At 35.7% G+C, this 16,088-nt stretch overlaps 1 protein-coding gene and 5 non-coding genes across 8 annotated transcripts in view; all 6 read right to left on the reverse strand.

The window, feature by feature from the left end:
* Window positions 1-16,088, reverse strand: part of LOC149479864 (uncharacterized) — a 21,213-nt gene continuing 5,125 nt past the window's right edge. For 2 of the 3 annotated variants that reach the window (XM_089707575.1, XM_089707577.1), the window contains exons 2-14: window positions 12,742-13,363; window positions 12,325-12,506; window positions 11,276-11,393; window positions 10,531-10,771; window positions 9,974-10,195; window positions 9,046-9,239; window positions 6,494-7,271; window positions 5,549-5,720; window positions 5,018-5,200; window positions 4,288-4,433; window positions 3,216-3,312; window positions 2,107-2,557; window positions 1-1,218 (exon numbers count right to left, since the gene is read on the reverse strand). In XM_089707575.1, coding sequence (XP_089563701.1) covers window positions 538-1,218; window positions 2,107-2,557; window positions 3,216-3,312; window positions 4,288-4,433; window positions 5,018-5,200; window positions 5,549-5,720; window positions 6,494-7,271; window positions 9,046-9,239; window positions 9,974-10,195; window positions 10,531-10,771; window positions 11,276-11,393; window positions 12,325-12,506; window positions 12,742-13,363 — 4,087 coding nt within the window. In that variant the 3' untranslated portion in view covers window positions 1-537. The remainder of the gene's footprint in view (window positions 1,219-2,106; window positions 2,558-3,215; window positions 3,313-4,287; window positions 4,434-5,017; window positions 5,201-5,548; window positions 5,721-6,493; window positions 7,272-9,045; window positions 9,240-9,973; window positions 10,196-10,530; window positions 10,772-11,275; window positions 11,394-12,324; window positions 12,507-12,741; window positions 13,364-16,088) is intronic. The other variant, XM_089707576.1, reaches the window with a different exon arrangement.
* LOC149479865 (5S ribosomal RNA) lies at window positions 2,996-3,114 on the reverse strand. Its single transcript, XR_016317184.1, has one exon. It is a non-coding gene; the product is annotated as a 5S ribosomal RNA (ribosomal RNA).
* On the reverse strand, window positions 4,576-4,694 carry LOC149479866 (5S ribosomal RNA). Its single transcript, XR_016317189.1, has one exon. It is a non-coding gene; the product is annotated as a 5S ribosomal RNA (ribosomal RNA).
* On the reverse strand, window positions 5,842-5,960 carry LOC149479867 (5S ribosomal RNA). Its single transcript, XR_016317190.1, has one exon. It is a non-coding gene; the product is annotated as a 5S ribosomal RNA (ribosomal RNA).
* Window positions 7,394-7,512, reverse strand: LOC149479868 (5S ribosomal RNA). Its single transcript, XR_016317175.1, has one exon. It is a non-coding gene; the product is annotated as a 5S ribosomal RNA (ribosomal RNA).
* On the reverse strand, window positions 8,524-8,642 carry LOC149479869 (5S ribosomal RNA). Its single transcript, XR_016317176.1, has one exon. It is a non-coding gene; the product is annotated as a 5S ribosomal RNA (ribosomal RNA).

Below are 16,088 nucleotides of genomic sequence, written 5' to 3' on the forward strand. Positions count from 1 at the left end.
TGAAGTAACGACGCTTTATTTCAACAAATACGTCTAAAATCAACTACAAATCTATGTTATACGTCTTCTAAAAATAATTCTCTATATTAATACAACCTCTTAAATTCTGAAGTTAACATTGATGGAACATTATAAAAGACCTACGACTAAAATGACAATCAAACCTTTGGTCCATGCGCATAGACTTAAAAAATAATAAGGAATGTAAAAAAATATTAAAATTATATTAAAATTAGAACCGAGATTAACAAAAAATAATTTATTAAAACCTTCGAGGTGAATAACTAATCTAAAAATCACAACAGTGGAATGTAAAGTGCTACTTAATCTTAAAATCACAAAACTCCCGCGCACTCTTTAAAACTTAAAATAAAAAACTAAAAACATCTTTGGGCTCATTAAATGCGGATGGATCAATGAATCAAGGCACAACATTCTTCATAAGCCAGCTTAGAGAAAATATAAAAATTTGTACTCGAAATGGGCGTCGCCCGTAAAATAGCACGCTTAACAGGTTAAATATAATTTTATTCACGATTAAAAATCAAAACTTAATTTTTTTTCCTCTTCGTTGATGACGGAGAGGTTTTCCTCGGAAATTTTCGCGAGGCAGCCGCAAGTGAGCGGGTTAAAGTTGGCGCTAGCGAGGCCTTCTTCTATTTCTCGTTCGATGATTTCAAAGTCATCGTTTTCAGCTTGGCACTTGAGGCACTCGTCGGAGGACGAGTCCTGGTAGCACATGACGTTCTCGATATTTACCTCCACTTCGTCTTTATCATTGGAGTACAGGCAGGGACTGCTGTTGCTGAGTATTCGCGACTCTTTGGTAATGTTTTGGACGAATATCTCTGATTTGGGGCGTGATTTGAGTCGATCGCTCAGTTTGCGTAGAGCTGCGACGGGGTTGGGTCGCTTGTCTTTTGGGTGGACGCGTTGTATGCGCTCCTCTATGACGGAGATGCTTCGTTTGAAAACAACTGTGTCTTTGGTGTCGAGGCCGTCAATGGCGTCTCTGGATTCTGTGTCCGAGTCACACTTGAAGTAAATAGTATCGCATCCGTTTTCTTGCTTCACTTTGATCAGGCAACAGTCGTCTTTCTTTTCGCAGAGTATTTCGTGCAAGGAGCCGTGCAATGGGATCAGTTTCCCGCCGAAATTCTCTTGCATGTGTGTTGATATGTCATCGTCGATGTATAGATCTTCTGTGCTTTTGGCTTCCTGTAAACAACAAACATCTTTTTAATAAAAATAATAATAGGTAGGCATGAATTTTATTACTAAATTTACCTAAAAATAGTGTTTCATATCATGTAAATGGTAAATCCATCTAATATCCACCATCGTTCTAAATAAAAAAAAATCGGTTGAGGTTGAAAAAAAGTAATTTCATTTATATAAAACGCCAAAAAGCCAACATCACGCGGTGTTCCCAGGCGGTCACCCATCCAAGTACTGACCGCGCCCGACGTTGCTTAACTTCGGTGATCGGACGAGAACCGGGGCCTTAGACAAAGTAACAATTACAAAACGATAACGAAGTTAGAAATCGCAAAAATGTATGGGATTGACATTAGATAGACCACGTGATCTAACGCGGCGTATGTCAATCCCATACATTTTTGCGATTTCTAACTTCGTTATCGTTTTGTAATTGTTACTTTGTCTACTGGGCCCGGTGTATTCAACGTGGTATGGACGTTGGCGATAGTGCAAACGAAAATAACAAACGTACTATGACGCTTTTAGAGCAAAAGTAATTGTTAATAATAACAGTTACTAGATGGCGCACCATAGACTTTTTATTTTAATATGACAATAAACATATAGATGGCGTTGAACTCAATTTGTATTTGAATACGTTATTGTGAACTATAAATGCGGTTTCTCATCTCATCATAAAAATAAAGTTCCTTACAGCTTATGTAAGGAACTTTGTATATATATCGTGTTATCCTATTTTATAATTTATCATTTTTCGTAATAAAATATGAAAATCTCAATCACTTAGCGCTAATGAAAAATAATATACTTAGTACTCTCCATAAAAATTGAACTATGAGAAATGCTAAAAAATTAAAACATCTTTTATTCTAAAAGCTTCCTCACCTGAATAGCGTTGAACGCTTGGCACCGTTTCAACGCGTTTATATGTATTTCGTCAGTCAGAGTATCATCAATGGACAGATTTAACTTCTCTTTACCACTATTTCCTTCAGCTATAGTCACATTGACACAATTGTCCAACACTTGCAAACTATTCTCCCCACTTCTACTAAAGGTAATTTGAAGGAGGGGCTTGTTATTTCCATTTATTTTGACAGTGGAAAATGATTTCACTGGGATTTTCTTTTCGCTATCGTCTTTGAGACTTTCTAGAACATTCGCGACTCCCTTGTTTACTAGATCATCGGTTTTCCTGCTAGATGTGTCTGATATATCATCTTGCAAGAGATATTGGAACTCCTTTCGGATCAATTCTCGTATGAATTCTTCGATGCTCCGCGTATCCGTCGCTTGGTCGATCTTTTGACGGTCCATAATGTCGTCAGTTATCGTTCTGTAAAAAATAATAAATTGATAATACCGCTTTGTCTAATTGTTAATTTTTCAACGTATAATGTTTGACGTGACAACGTCTTATAATGCGATAAAGCCGGCTGCACGTACGAAAAAACATGACTCATGCGGCGTTACCTCGCTCTGAGGCGTTCCAGGCTTGAAGTGCAAGCGAGAGCGCGGAACGAGCGACAAAGAAGCACAATCAGACGTTATCACGTTCTACTATCGTCAGTAAACCGACTTTACAGACAACCAATTTTTTTTTTAATTTAAATTTTACTACTGGTAAAGTATATTAGTCTTAAAAACCCCCTTGGCCTCCTCATTGTAACATGTCATGAGCATTAGTTCGGCCATCTTTACCCCTAAGAACCTTAGAAGAAAAAAAAATGAAAACAGTACATTTTCAGATTTTATGAAATAAAAAATGCCAAAAAGCCAACATCACGCGGTGTTCCCAGGCGGTCACCCATCCAAGTACTGACCGCGCCCGACTTTGCTTAACTTCGGTGATCGGACGAGAACCGGTGTATTCAACGTGGTATGGACGTTGGCGACATTATAACCGAATTTTATGATCATAATTAAATTATCATATTACTTATTAGGTATATAAAATTATGACGTCGTTGATATTATAATAAAAATAAACATACGATTTATCTGCATCACGTCGAATGCCAACTTCGAAGTCTCTCGGTGGAAAGCTTTTGGACATCTCGCGCGTTTGAAAGAATTGCTCCCAGGGACTGCCTATAATTTATAATCAAATTATTCTATATTTCTTAGTTTTTTGGTCTAGTAAAGATATAAGAATTTTGTTTATTTGAGGTTTTTTTTTGAAACACCTATACTATCAAATCTAGTATCTTTTATTTTAGTAAGAACTAAGAATAAATAAAATGAGCTAAAAACAAATTATATTATGGTCCTAACTCCTAAGGTCATTTGGTCTATTTTTATGAAAGTTCTCTCATTACGTATTCATGAAATTGTTTTATAAAATATTTGAATTCAATATTATTCCACAATAATTCCATAAATTAATAAAATAAAAATTATTTAAAAAAATTCTAGACTACAAGCAGATAAAACGATTAGCTAATTTTAACTTATTTATTACTATGAAGTTAAGAAATACATTTGAACATAAAAAATATCCAACATCAAATAAATTACAACAATAAAACCAACAAATTAATGTTATCTTAAGAAAAAACATAGTTCAGCTTAATAGTTGAAACAATAGAGGAAAACACAAATTAAAAAATATATATTAAGTTATACATTAAAGTAGGTAAGCAAAAAATACATGCAATGTTAGATTAGGAAAATAAAAGGAAAACAAAATTATATATGTTTCTAATGAAATAATTTATTTTTTTACACAGTCAGAATCTTTTCTTGTGTTAATCATGCAAAAATCTTGAACATGCAAATAACAATGTGGCAAAATATACAAACTAAGAAGCTACAAAGTGGCCAAACTTTTTCAATATTTAACCACTTCTGCATGAACACAAATTTAGTTATTTTTTACATTTTATCATAATCATTAAAAACAACTGATGCTTTAAAAACAACTGATCTGATGATTAAAAACAACTGGGCACAATATATTTACAAAACGTACCAAAGCAAAAAGTTTTGAGGGCTTAACTTAGTTGATTGTGTGTGTATCTAGTTGTCATTAATGATAAAAAAACTCTTAATATTTTGTCTACTAACCACTTTTCCAGCTAGCGGCCGGTGACACAGGCGGCGGTCGGTAAGGCTTGGTCACACTGGGCTTGAAGTATAACTGTGGTAGAGACTTCTGCAAAGTGTCCACGCAGTGTGACGCCGGCTTTACCGCTTGTATACGGATCTTGCTGCTATAGGATAATTCCAAACAAAAATATAAACCCAATCAATTCAAGAATATTTTTGGACACAAAATTATAAATCAGCCTAAACCTAACTACCTAAACATAAAATATATAAAAAAAATAAAGTAGACTAAAATAAGCAGCAAAAAGCCAACATCACGCGGTGTTCCCAGGCGGTCACCCATCCAAGTACTGACCGCGCCCGACGTTGCTTAACTTCGGTGATCGGACGAGAACCGGTGTATTCAACGTGGTATGGACGTTGGCGATAACGTAACCGAAAATAACAAACGTATTGTGCGCATTTTGTGAATGTTATAGATAACAAAAACAAGAGCCATCTATGAGCAATATTAGAATATTGCTCATAGATGGCTCTTGTTTTTATGTCTATTTTAATATCGTGATAAATGCATAAATGGCACTGTAATATAACGGTTTTAAGAAAATACAAGAATGAATGTTGAACATCAGAACTTACGATAAATTGGGTATATAAATAATTAAATAGGTAAGGCCTGTATAGGGCCCGCGGATCCGGGATCCTGATACATATATTGAATATGTGTGTGTGTAACTTGCGAACTAACCTCTTATCCTCGGGCAGCGACATAGACCTTACAGTTTTCTTGTTCGCTTCGCAGATCCATTTCTCGTGTATAGCTACTAGCGGTTTAACATTCACACTAGCAAGGACTTCTTGTTCTACCGCGTAGGGCCCGCGGTGTGTGGGGGCCCGAGGGTCCGGGAAGTCTGATGGTGGATCCGGGATCCTGGAATGTTGGTGTGGAATTTTATACAATAAACTAATTTATGAGATGCTATTTTACTCTCGTTTTATTTGATTCACTTTCAACTATGTTCTGTTGGTATAATTTATTACATTGCAAAATAAAAATGAAACTATTTACTTATAACACAAGTTTAATAAGTAGGTACCTGTACGATTACCTAATCGTACAGACAATACATATTTTTTTTCTTTTCTTTTTTTCTTGGCTTACACGAGATTACTTAGTAATCAATATTAATTGAAAGAACTGAAAATGTCTAAAGACTAGTACTAAAAAATTGAAAATACTTATAAATTAGTTATAAATTATTTTCACTTTTAAACTTACCTTTTCAACCCAGTATAACTATCACGCACGGTGTCCTCACTTTCCGAAGTATGCCGGGACCTTTCTCCCATACTGCTACCATTTTGTTGACTCAACACAGATTCACTCTCAACTTTTTGCACTTGTTTATCAACTGCCATCATACTAGCTGGTTCACTTAGCACTGGTTTTTCTTGAAACATTTAAAAGTAAAATGAATGAAATTAATTATATCGAAATATTGGTAAAAATACAAATAGTAGATAGATATGTACATAACACAACAAGACAAAAGAGAACAAAAATAAGCAAAAAGCCAACATCACGCGGTGTTCCCAGGCGGTCACCCATCCAAGTACTGACCGCGCCCGACGTTGCTTAACTTCGGTGATCGGACGAGAACCGGTGTATTCAACGTGGTATGGACGTTGGCGATAGGAAATAGGAAAATAGATATCATAATGTTGTAGTTTGAATGAATGTATTTTTATTCTATTTATCTACTTTTTTACTTAATGAATGGCATATGTACATTTTTATGGTCATGAAGTCTAAAACCTATTTAAAAAAAAACATATGTACATGTACTATGTACGAAAATTTAATGATATAACACATTAAATGCTTAGAAAAATAGTGGGTACTGTAAAAATATGTAAATTAAATATCTGGCGAGTTAATTACTATGTTCCTATTGCTTTTTTATTGGGATCGATTCGTCTATAACTTTTAATGCATAAAACTATAAAATATTATATTATTTGAACTTTTTTGTATGAAGTGCTCACTTTTCATTTTAACTTTATACTAAATGTGAATGTTAGTTAAAAATGATGAATTAAAAGAAAAACAAGTGTTATGGAACTAGAAAGAAATTACAAAGGAACATTATTATAGAAATAAAAAAGATATCAGCTTAAATGACTTTAAAAAAGCGCACATAATTAGAACACAAAATTATCTCACCATTCAATTTATGGTCCGTCCCGTTTTCTTTGCACACAACTTTTATTTGCTCCGAACTAGTGTCCTTCACGCTCAACTCTCCCAACAGCCAGGCATTCTTCCTCAACTTAGTACTGCGGGCTATCGGCGTACTCGGCAAGCTATAGTTCTTTATATCAAAGTTATACGAAACGCTCTCATTTGCATTCCGATCCTTAAGTATATCACGGATAGAGTCCAAATTGAATTCCGGCACTTTAATATGTAAGGGTTTATAAGACTTCGGCGTGAAGCTCCGGCTCAATTTCGCCGTGGATCGTTCGCCGCTCTGATCCTTAATGCTATTGTCATTAAGGGCGAAATTCCTCGCTTCTGGGCTTAAAATGCTGCAATACTCCGTCGAATCGCTCCTGTGTAAAGTGCCTGGGGTGTCTTTAATTCGCTCGCGAAATTTTGATATCGGCGTCGAGCACGCACTCGAATAATCCTTTTCTAAATTGTCGTATTTGTTAAGGAGCCGCTCATTTAGGTCTTCATTGGATATGAAGCATTTGTCGACGCGATCGTAAGGCTCGGGGAGGGAGGTTTTACGAATGGTGTGGTAAATGGGACTTCCACTTTTGTTTTCACTTTCTGTGGAGCTCCGTGTGTGTATGACTGCGTCGTGTTCGATGTTCTTTGGACTGATGCAGTCGGAATCACTTGGTGTAGTCGAGTCCCATGCTTGAGAACTGAAGTCGGACCTCTTCTTTGATAAACGCTCTGGTATAATGATGTATTCCATCTCATTAAGATCATTCTGAAAATAAAACATATTTCATGAAAAAAATGTCCATCTGTTTTTTTTTGTATATTATTTAGACTTGAAGCACTGCATATTGTGCCTAAGATCAGAAATTATGATCAGTAAAAATAGCAAAAAGCCAACATCACGCGGTGTTCCCAGGCGGTCACCCATCCAAGTACTGACCGCGCCCGACGTTGCTTAACTTCGGTGATCGGACGAGAACCGGTGTATTCAACGTGGTATGGACGTTGGCGACGGCCGAGGCAAAAATATTCAATAAAACCATCCTAGCTACTGTTATTAAGTTACACAACATGTCTAAATATTTATAGAACACTGGATTAATTATGTATGTACTTTTAGTACCTATTCAAATGCGACACGTTTAGTAACCTTACACTTTTTAGACTTTAGAGGATAATACATATTACCTAGGCATTGGAATTGGAAGCAATGTAATCAATAATGTCTATAGAAAAATCCTATAAAATAAGGAATCAAATTAGTAATTTCCTTTGAGAATTTACACGAGAATTAAATACTTTTCAACGTATTTTAAATGCGATTTATACATTTTTATTAACCCGACGTTTCAAATACATGAATCAAATGAAATAGTAAACAAGCTTGTGAAGTATAATATATAAAATATAAATATTGTGTACCTAATTGTTTCTCTAGTTATATGAGTCAAATTAAAAAGTCCGAAGTCCTAAATTATTTTATATCTATTATCTTCTACTATATAAAAATAAGTCGGGTTTTCCTTCCTGGCGCTATAACTCCAGAACGCACGAACCGATTTCCACGGTTTTGCATTCGTTGGAAAGGTCTCGGGCTCCGTGAGGTTTATAGCAAAGAAAAGGTGTCTCTGGTGGCGAAACGGAGTTCGCCCGGTTTGCTAGTTATTTTATACAATAATTAACGTTTTAGTTAATATCAATACATCTACCTATGTTGCAAATTGCAATAATAAGATAATGTATTTCAATTCACATCACTGCAAGAACAAAATAAATAATTAGAAACATCTACATTCTACCATATTCATAGATTTTAATGACAAAAAATACATTTCACTCAATATCGAAGCTGCGACTTTGTTACTTTTAAAATTCAAAATAAACTAAATTCAATATGGATGTACAGAGCCAGCAAAACATAACAGTTAACAAAAATAAAATAAATTAAATGCTAAAAAAAACAAACATGAAAATGAGTCATTTTTCGAAATAAAAATTCAACCAAAATAAATAAAGCAAAAAGCCAACATCACGCGGTGTTCCCAGGCGGTCACCCATCCAAGTACTGACCGCGCCCGACGTTGCTTAACTTCGGTGATCGGACGAGAACCGGTGTATTCAACGTGGTATGGACGTTGGCGATAGTCAGTGTGAAAACAATCTTATATATAAAATTCTCGTGTCACAATGTTAGTCTGCATACTCCTCCGAAACGGGTGGACCGATTCTCATGAAATTTTCTGTGCATATCGGGTAAGTCTGAGAATCGGCCAACATCTATTTTTCATATGTACCACGGGCGAAGCCGGGGCGGACCGCTAGTGTAGATATAAATAAGTCTTGTCTTGTCGCTTTATATTTTAGAAGAGACAGGGTATTGGCAGACATAGAACAATCTACTTGAATGGAAAAAAAAACGTGTGTGCCGAGCCCTCGTGTTAGAAGTGAAACTTCTTTGGCAATATTCAAAGATACCAAAATTGTCGCCTAACTCCATGACGTGACAGTTAGTTTCACTTCCTAAAATATTTAATAATAAATACCTTAACACTCTGTAGCGTATGCTGTAAGTCGGTCAGACTGATCCTGTCCTCCCTGGGCAGGGTAAGTCCCCGCTGCAGCAGAGCCAGCAAGCAGCCAGGGTAAGTGCCGTCTTGTGGCAGACGGAGACCAGTCTTCCATAACAGGTATGTCTCTTTGAGTTTCTCGTATGTGATCCCCTTCCATGGGATTTTGGCTGTGGATTTTAAAATGTATTGAATTATTTTCTTTTTTTATGTATTGAATTAAATTACATTTTATTATGTGGTGGCTCAGTGGTGAGACCTCGGACTTCGAATCGATAAGTCCGGGGTTCGAGACCGGGCGAGCGCGCAGGAAATAAATTGATTTTTCAATTTATCTGCGCATGTTGTAACATCACCACTGCTCGAACGGTGAAGGAAAACATCGTGAGGAAACCGACATGTCGAAGAATCAAAAAGTTCGACGACATGTGTCATCCGCCAACCCGCACTTGGCCAGCGTGGTGGATTATGGCCTGTACCCTCATAGGAGGCCCGTGTCCCAGCAGTGGGAACGTATATGGGCTGATGATGATTATGTGATGGTATGTTTAGCGGGTATGTTTATTTCTAGCTTTTCTATTCCAAAGAACAATGTGATATGTGATTTTGCCTGAGAATTGTTGCAGGTAATTTTTTTTGAGGTTTTTAATAATAAAAATTTGTAGGATAAAATGCTGGAATAAGAAATATGACATAAACCAAAAGTAATAATTCAATTCAATAACTGTTTAGGTATATAATGCTAATTGCATTTTTATTAGTTGATCCGTCAGCTTAGTATCTGAGTAACATTTAATTGATAAAGTACTTATTGGTAATAGGCAATTCAAATTACACCAGACCAGCTAGTATAAAATAATACACATAACTACAAACATATTATTTTAAGTAGCACAAAACTTACCATTACAACACTCCCACAGCACAATACACAGCGAGTACACATCGCTCTTGGAGCAGGGTCTGACAAACCCGTCGTCATCCGGCTCGAACAGCTCGGGTGCGTGCCACCCGTACCGCGAAGAGTGTGCATACGCTTTGTACTCTTTTAGCACGGAGCCTTCAGGGCATTGCGAGTGTCCGGACAGGAGAGGCTCTGAATCCGCCGTCCTTGTTTTGCATGTGTCTGTTTATTGAAGAAAATTGAATATTGTATTACAAGTGAATATCTTTTAAATATAATATTGTGTGCATACACAATTTACTTCTATAGAAATTTTGCATCCCGATTTTAAGTGATAAGATTTTAAATTAACGCATGTTTCATGTTCATATACTGATTTCATTCAGATACATTTCAAATAATGACTCATATATTTAAGAAATAAATGTAATTTTAACTTTTATTAGATCTATATTTAGGATTTAAATATTATAGATCATTCAGCTATACATGTTTCTGTTGAAATTTATATACTTGACGTGATTTATCTCGTAAACAACTGAAATGAAGATCCTCACCTTCAATATTAACATACAACGGTTCAGGCGAATACGCGTCATAGTCCTTTTCGCTCATCTTCACTTTAGGCACCTTCACACACGGGCTGAGATCAGCTAGTTTCGCCGTGTCGTGTGAAGTGAGCATTATGCTAGAGCTGTTTAGCTCCGTGTGAATGTACCCTTGCATCTTGAGGAACGCCAGGGCACTCGCTATGTCTAGCGCGTAGTGGACTGCCGTTTGCGTGCTCAATACCCGACCCTATTGACCAATTGTTGCACTTTTAATTGGTTTTAATTAAGAAATTTGATAAGTTTGCATGTTTTTATTAGCGATGAAGAAATTTATAACAATATGAATGTAGTAATCTGACATAATTTCGTTGAAAATAAATCGCTCGGCTTTCATTGTTACAAATTTATGAACGTGGTTGAGCAAGATTTAGTTGCATTTCTGTCGTGTGAATAATGTAGGACATAGTTTATTTTTTAAACAAACGGCTATCGGTAACCAACTGTGTATAGTATACACAGTTACCGATTTTACAGAATTTGTTATTTCGATTCATATCATCGACTTGCAGTGAACTTTGAAAAGGAATATTACACATTTTTCATTGATGATCCGTTCCTATTAGTCGTAGCATGATGTTAAAGAGCAGATCAACCTTAATAAATAGACGTAAAACATCAACTTGAAGTATGAAATTCCTGAAATTAGCTCTTTCAAACAATCAAACTGTTCAAGTTTATAATAATTAATTACCTGTTCATGTAATATATTGTAGAGAGTATCTATAGTTCTCTCGCAAACTATATGCACGTTGTTCTGCACGTCCGGATACAAGCCCATTAGCAGAATCACATTTGGATGGCGACATTTTCTGTAAAACAAGACTCAGCAGTGATGGTAAAAAGATAAAGGAATTTAGCTTTAATTACGAAGGTTTAGGGTTCGTTATGAAACGAGCTTGTCATAGAACAAAAAATTTAGACATTGTGTAGTATTGGTACCTTATAAGTTACAATTTGTGGTATATACAGGCCGAATTGAGTACCTCCTCGTGTTTTTAAAGTAGGTTAAAAACTGTAAAAGGATAGATTTTCGAAAAGTAGAGAGACAATGTCTGATGGTGACTAAGACATCACAATGATGGAATAAATAGCGGCTTAGTTAATTCATAAATAGTTGTTCAATCATCTTATAAGTATTTTTTGTTTTGTTGTTTTTTGTGTTATTATAATAACGTGTAACAAAAACAAACTGTATTGAACATATTTTTTAAGCTGTGGTAACAACGTTTAATCCATATCAATTTAGCAACATTTATGCATTTGATTTTACATACGTATAATGTATATCCATTCAATTAAAGTTATGTTAACACTGCTCACATGCAGTTAGCAGTTACGCAAAGCGTGTCGCATTAATCGCTGATTTCATACAGTTTAACAATTTGAATTTCTCTACACATTATATTTAGATACAAGTTTAATTTCGTTCGAAATCAGACCGATCTAGTCGTGACAACATAAACTCTTTTGTATTTATTTGCGAACTACCCGCAAAAACCAAAAAAAAATATACCTTGCCTCATCCTATCCATCCTACTAATATTTATTACTCCTTCACACAAAAACTGCTGAACCGATTTTCATGAAATTTGGCACACAACGGGTAACTTGGATTAAATATAGGGTAGTTTTTATCCTGAAAATCCCACGGAAACGGGAACTATGCGGGATTTCGTTTGACTACACGGGCGAAGCTAGTCTTTTTATTACTTAAAGACTTGTTGAAACAATACCGCTTACCTTAAAATATTAATCTCCATATTCCGTTTCCTCTTCACCTGCTCCATTGTAACACCGTACAGGGTCTTCATTTGCACCGGGACCACGCCCCACTTGCCGAGACACCACTTCTTGTTTCTGTCGTACGTCATGTTAAGATTGCACGAACTGGCTATGGGCAAGCCGAATGTGCTTGCGTCGCTCTGAAATATATTTCTTTTTGGTTTGAGTAAAGTTCAACGTGCAGGTATACGTAAAATATAATATTAAAAAGCGGCGGTTGTACAAAAAAAATAACTAAGAATTATATATAAAAAATCTTTAAATTATATGCCTGAATAGGCCTATAGACTAAAAACTTATAAGAGAAATCTCGTCTAGTAAGAGGGGTCGAGAAAATTTACACAAGAATATTAAGATTAAGTTATTCAAAATTACCTTTGTGTCATCTGTCCTGCTTGATTCTGCTGAATTCGCTTTCTCATCTACAAAACCGTCAACCTCCTCTTCATCGCTTCGTGAATCCAGAAAATTCTTAACATCGAACGGAAGAGAGTTATTTTTGAAGAATAAAGGCGATACCGGCTGCTCATCGTCGAAATCTATGTGCTTTTGCGTTAAAAATTCAGGTGACCTGCACTGACTACGCTTCCTAGGTTCCGAATACGAGGTTTTGAATACATTCCCTGGCATGAATACCTGATTCTGGAATAGGAACTGTATGTTTGGCACGCCGTCGTGTTTGTCATCAGGTTGGGCACTTCGGGCCCTTTTGTGCAATTTCTTTTTGTACTTCAGGGCGGATTTCTTCTCGTAGTTGAACGTTTTGTCGGGGTCGCTGGCGCAATCTGTGCACGAGACGGGAAGGGAGTGTCGTCCGCATTTCTTTTTGTCTGGGGTTTCCCTAAGTTCGTTATAACCAGCAGAACGTCTGGCTTGAAACTCTGCTAAGTCCCGTTTGTACTCTTCAGTGCGTATTGTGCCTACGTGTCCATTTGTAGGCTCGTCTGGTTCTGCTTCCGATGGGTTTATTTGACTAGTCGTGACGGTCACCCGCTCTCTATAATTTAAATAACAAATGGTATGTTCATCAATATGTAAATCCTAAAGATTACAGTGGATGCAGTTTTTCAATCTCTGATGACATTTCAATAAAAAGAGTACTGATTGCATAAAAATTGTGAAAATTCTAACGTGTTATAACTTATAGTGCCTACTATTGGATTAGGGACAAATTGGACAGGATTAAATACAAAATCAGGTCTAATCACGCGTAGCGATAGTAATTTTTTGTAACCAAACCATTTCTAATACGTAACAGAAACGATTTCGAATTATGTATGCATTTTTTACCCAAATTCTAAATATAAAACAGTAATTATACGGTCGGTTTAATTAACAACCAAAACAAAAAATCAGTAAGCCCGCACTATGAGAATGTCAGTGTCATCGGCCGGCACAGTTTTAAGTTTTAACGATTCAAAGTTAATTGCTCTTGTAACGGAAATAGCTAAAACTGTACCAAGTGATTCACTATATTTACAGGAAAATATATTAGGAATCAACAATATTTGACACTTTTCGGTCTGATACAGCTCAAATCTCTTGTATTACAGTAGAACTCCAATTATCCGAATTAATGGGGACCGGGACCCATTCGGATAATCAAATATTCGGATAATCGGATTAAAAAAAAATTGCCATTGGAGAGAATAAAAGCTACGTTTTGATATTGCACTATTTTTTTATTGAATTAAATGAAAGAAACATGAAATTTTCACATGTTATAAATATTTTTGCAATCATTTTTCTTATTTCCTCTAGTGACAACGCATCTTTATCATCATCATCCTCTCCATATTCTTGTTAGGGGAAGAATAATAGCGCACTTAGACTTTTTTTGGACAATTTTTTGTGATTCGGATAATCGGCGATTCGGATAGTCGGAGTTCGGATAATTGGAGTTCTACTGTATACTATCTACAAACCATAGACTTCTATTTAGAATCTCCGGTTTTTAAGTTGGTTAAAAAATAAAAATACACGTTTCCATTTTGGTGAGTCTCGAATTCTCGATTGACCTATTGTTCATTTGTTCATTCTCCGCCTAAAATACATCCGTAAATACCGAACCTTTATCTCGATTCAATGCATGGAGGTCACATACCAGCGCTTTGTACACGACTCCATTGCAAATATATTAAGGTATTACATAGCCTGCATTGTGTATTGGTGCATTTTAATTATCATGAAACGTCCATTTATCATGTAGGTAGTAGGTACCTATGGATCAATTGCTTACTTTATAAAAAACTAATTAAATAATAAAGAGGTTTACGTAAGTTTTTTATGGTTGCTTTCCTGTTTTAATTTCCTTTATAGCCTGTACTGTGAGCTTTTAGTTGACCAATCAGTTAATAGAAAATATTTATGTGTTGCAATAAATCTGTATAGCCCACATTTTAGTTACGAATGGGTCAATTTTATCGGCAATATTGTCAATCGATCGTAATTTTGTTTTAGACTAATACATTTCTTCTAATCGTTTTAAAATTAATAACCAATGTAGGTAGTTAACTGCATTTATGACTGCCGCGTAGATGTTGAAAAGGTCATTTGTAATTTTATACCGCTTTTGATTGAAAGACCGCACGTTTATACAATACGCTTGAGAATCAAATTATTGGGAAATTCTAGTGAAATCCGTTTGATGATTGCTTTGGACATATGATTTTGTAAGCAATTTCTCGTACTAGATAAATTTCATCTAAAAATGAGTCACCGAGATAGCGCGCAATTATTTATTCGTCATACAGTATACTTGATACTATTTCATTGTCATAATTTTTTGTTAACACGTTCATCTATCATTTCACATCACATTTCTCATTACGACTTGTTCACTTCTCAGTGGTTTTATTGTACATTTTCGCAATGATTGTCGCGCAATAATGAGTTTCGTTCAATATTCAAGTTGCGCACGTCTCACGAGCGATTCTTCACAAGTGAAAAGTACTTCTCGTTACTTTTTATCGTGACAATAGTTAAGCCGTTACAGCGACTTGGAAAGATCTGATGATCAATTCATACTTTTGAAATAGAAAGTGTAAGCAAATTGATAGTGCAAGTTCGCAAAGCACCGCGGCCCCGGTCCGCGGTCTAGCTTTGAAACTTTTTATTAACAATTGTGTTTTTTGCTTTCACATTGTTGCATTTATTACGTACTTATTTGGTTTTTATGAAAATTTTTAGTCTTTGAAATAGGGTCGTTGCACTTATTATGCATCACTAGATATTTACAGACAGACTTGTCTGTCTGCCCGCGATAAACTCAAAAACTACTGCATTGATTTACATTCTGTTTTCACTAATGGAAAACATGGTTCTCGAGGCACGTTTTAGTATATACAGGGTGTCCCGCTTTCGGTATACTAAGCGCGAAGGGACTTGTAGTTTTGCATACACTGATCACATAAAAAATACTTAAATAACAAAATACGCGAAAAATTTTTTGCTAAATTTTTCCTTAAAATCCACGTATTCGTCTCTAGCTTCGCGCAGCCGGCATATACCGCTTCGCTAATGTGAGTATTTTGTCTATGAAAACATAATCTTAAACGATAGCTCACATGCGGGTGGCAAAGTTGGGCGGTTTGCTTGTTGGGGGTATACACATGGAATTTTAAGAATTCCTCTATTTAAAAAAAAATGCGTCTGGAATTTTATAATTATTTTTTACGTACTCAGCGTATGCAAAACTACAAGTCCCTTTGCGCTTAGTATAC

This window comes from Colias philodice, chromosome 19 (assembly GCF_061535455.1).
Source record: "Colias philodice isolate Cphi_HAF_F1 chromosome 19, ilColPhil1 Martin Lab GWU primary, whole genome shotgun sequence".
Lineage (NCBI taxonomy): Eukaryota > Metazoa > Arthropoda > Insecta > Lepidoptera > Pieridae > Colias > Colias philodice.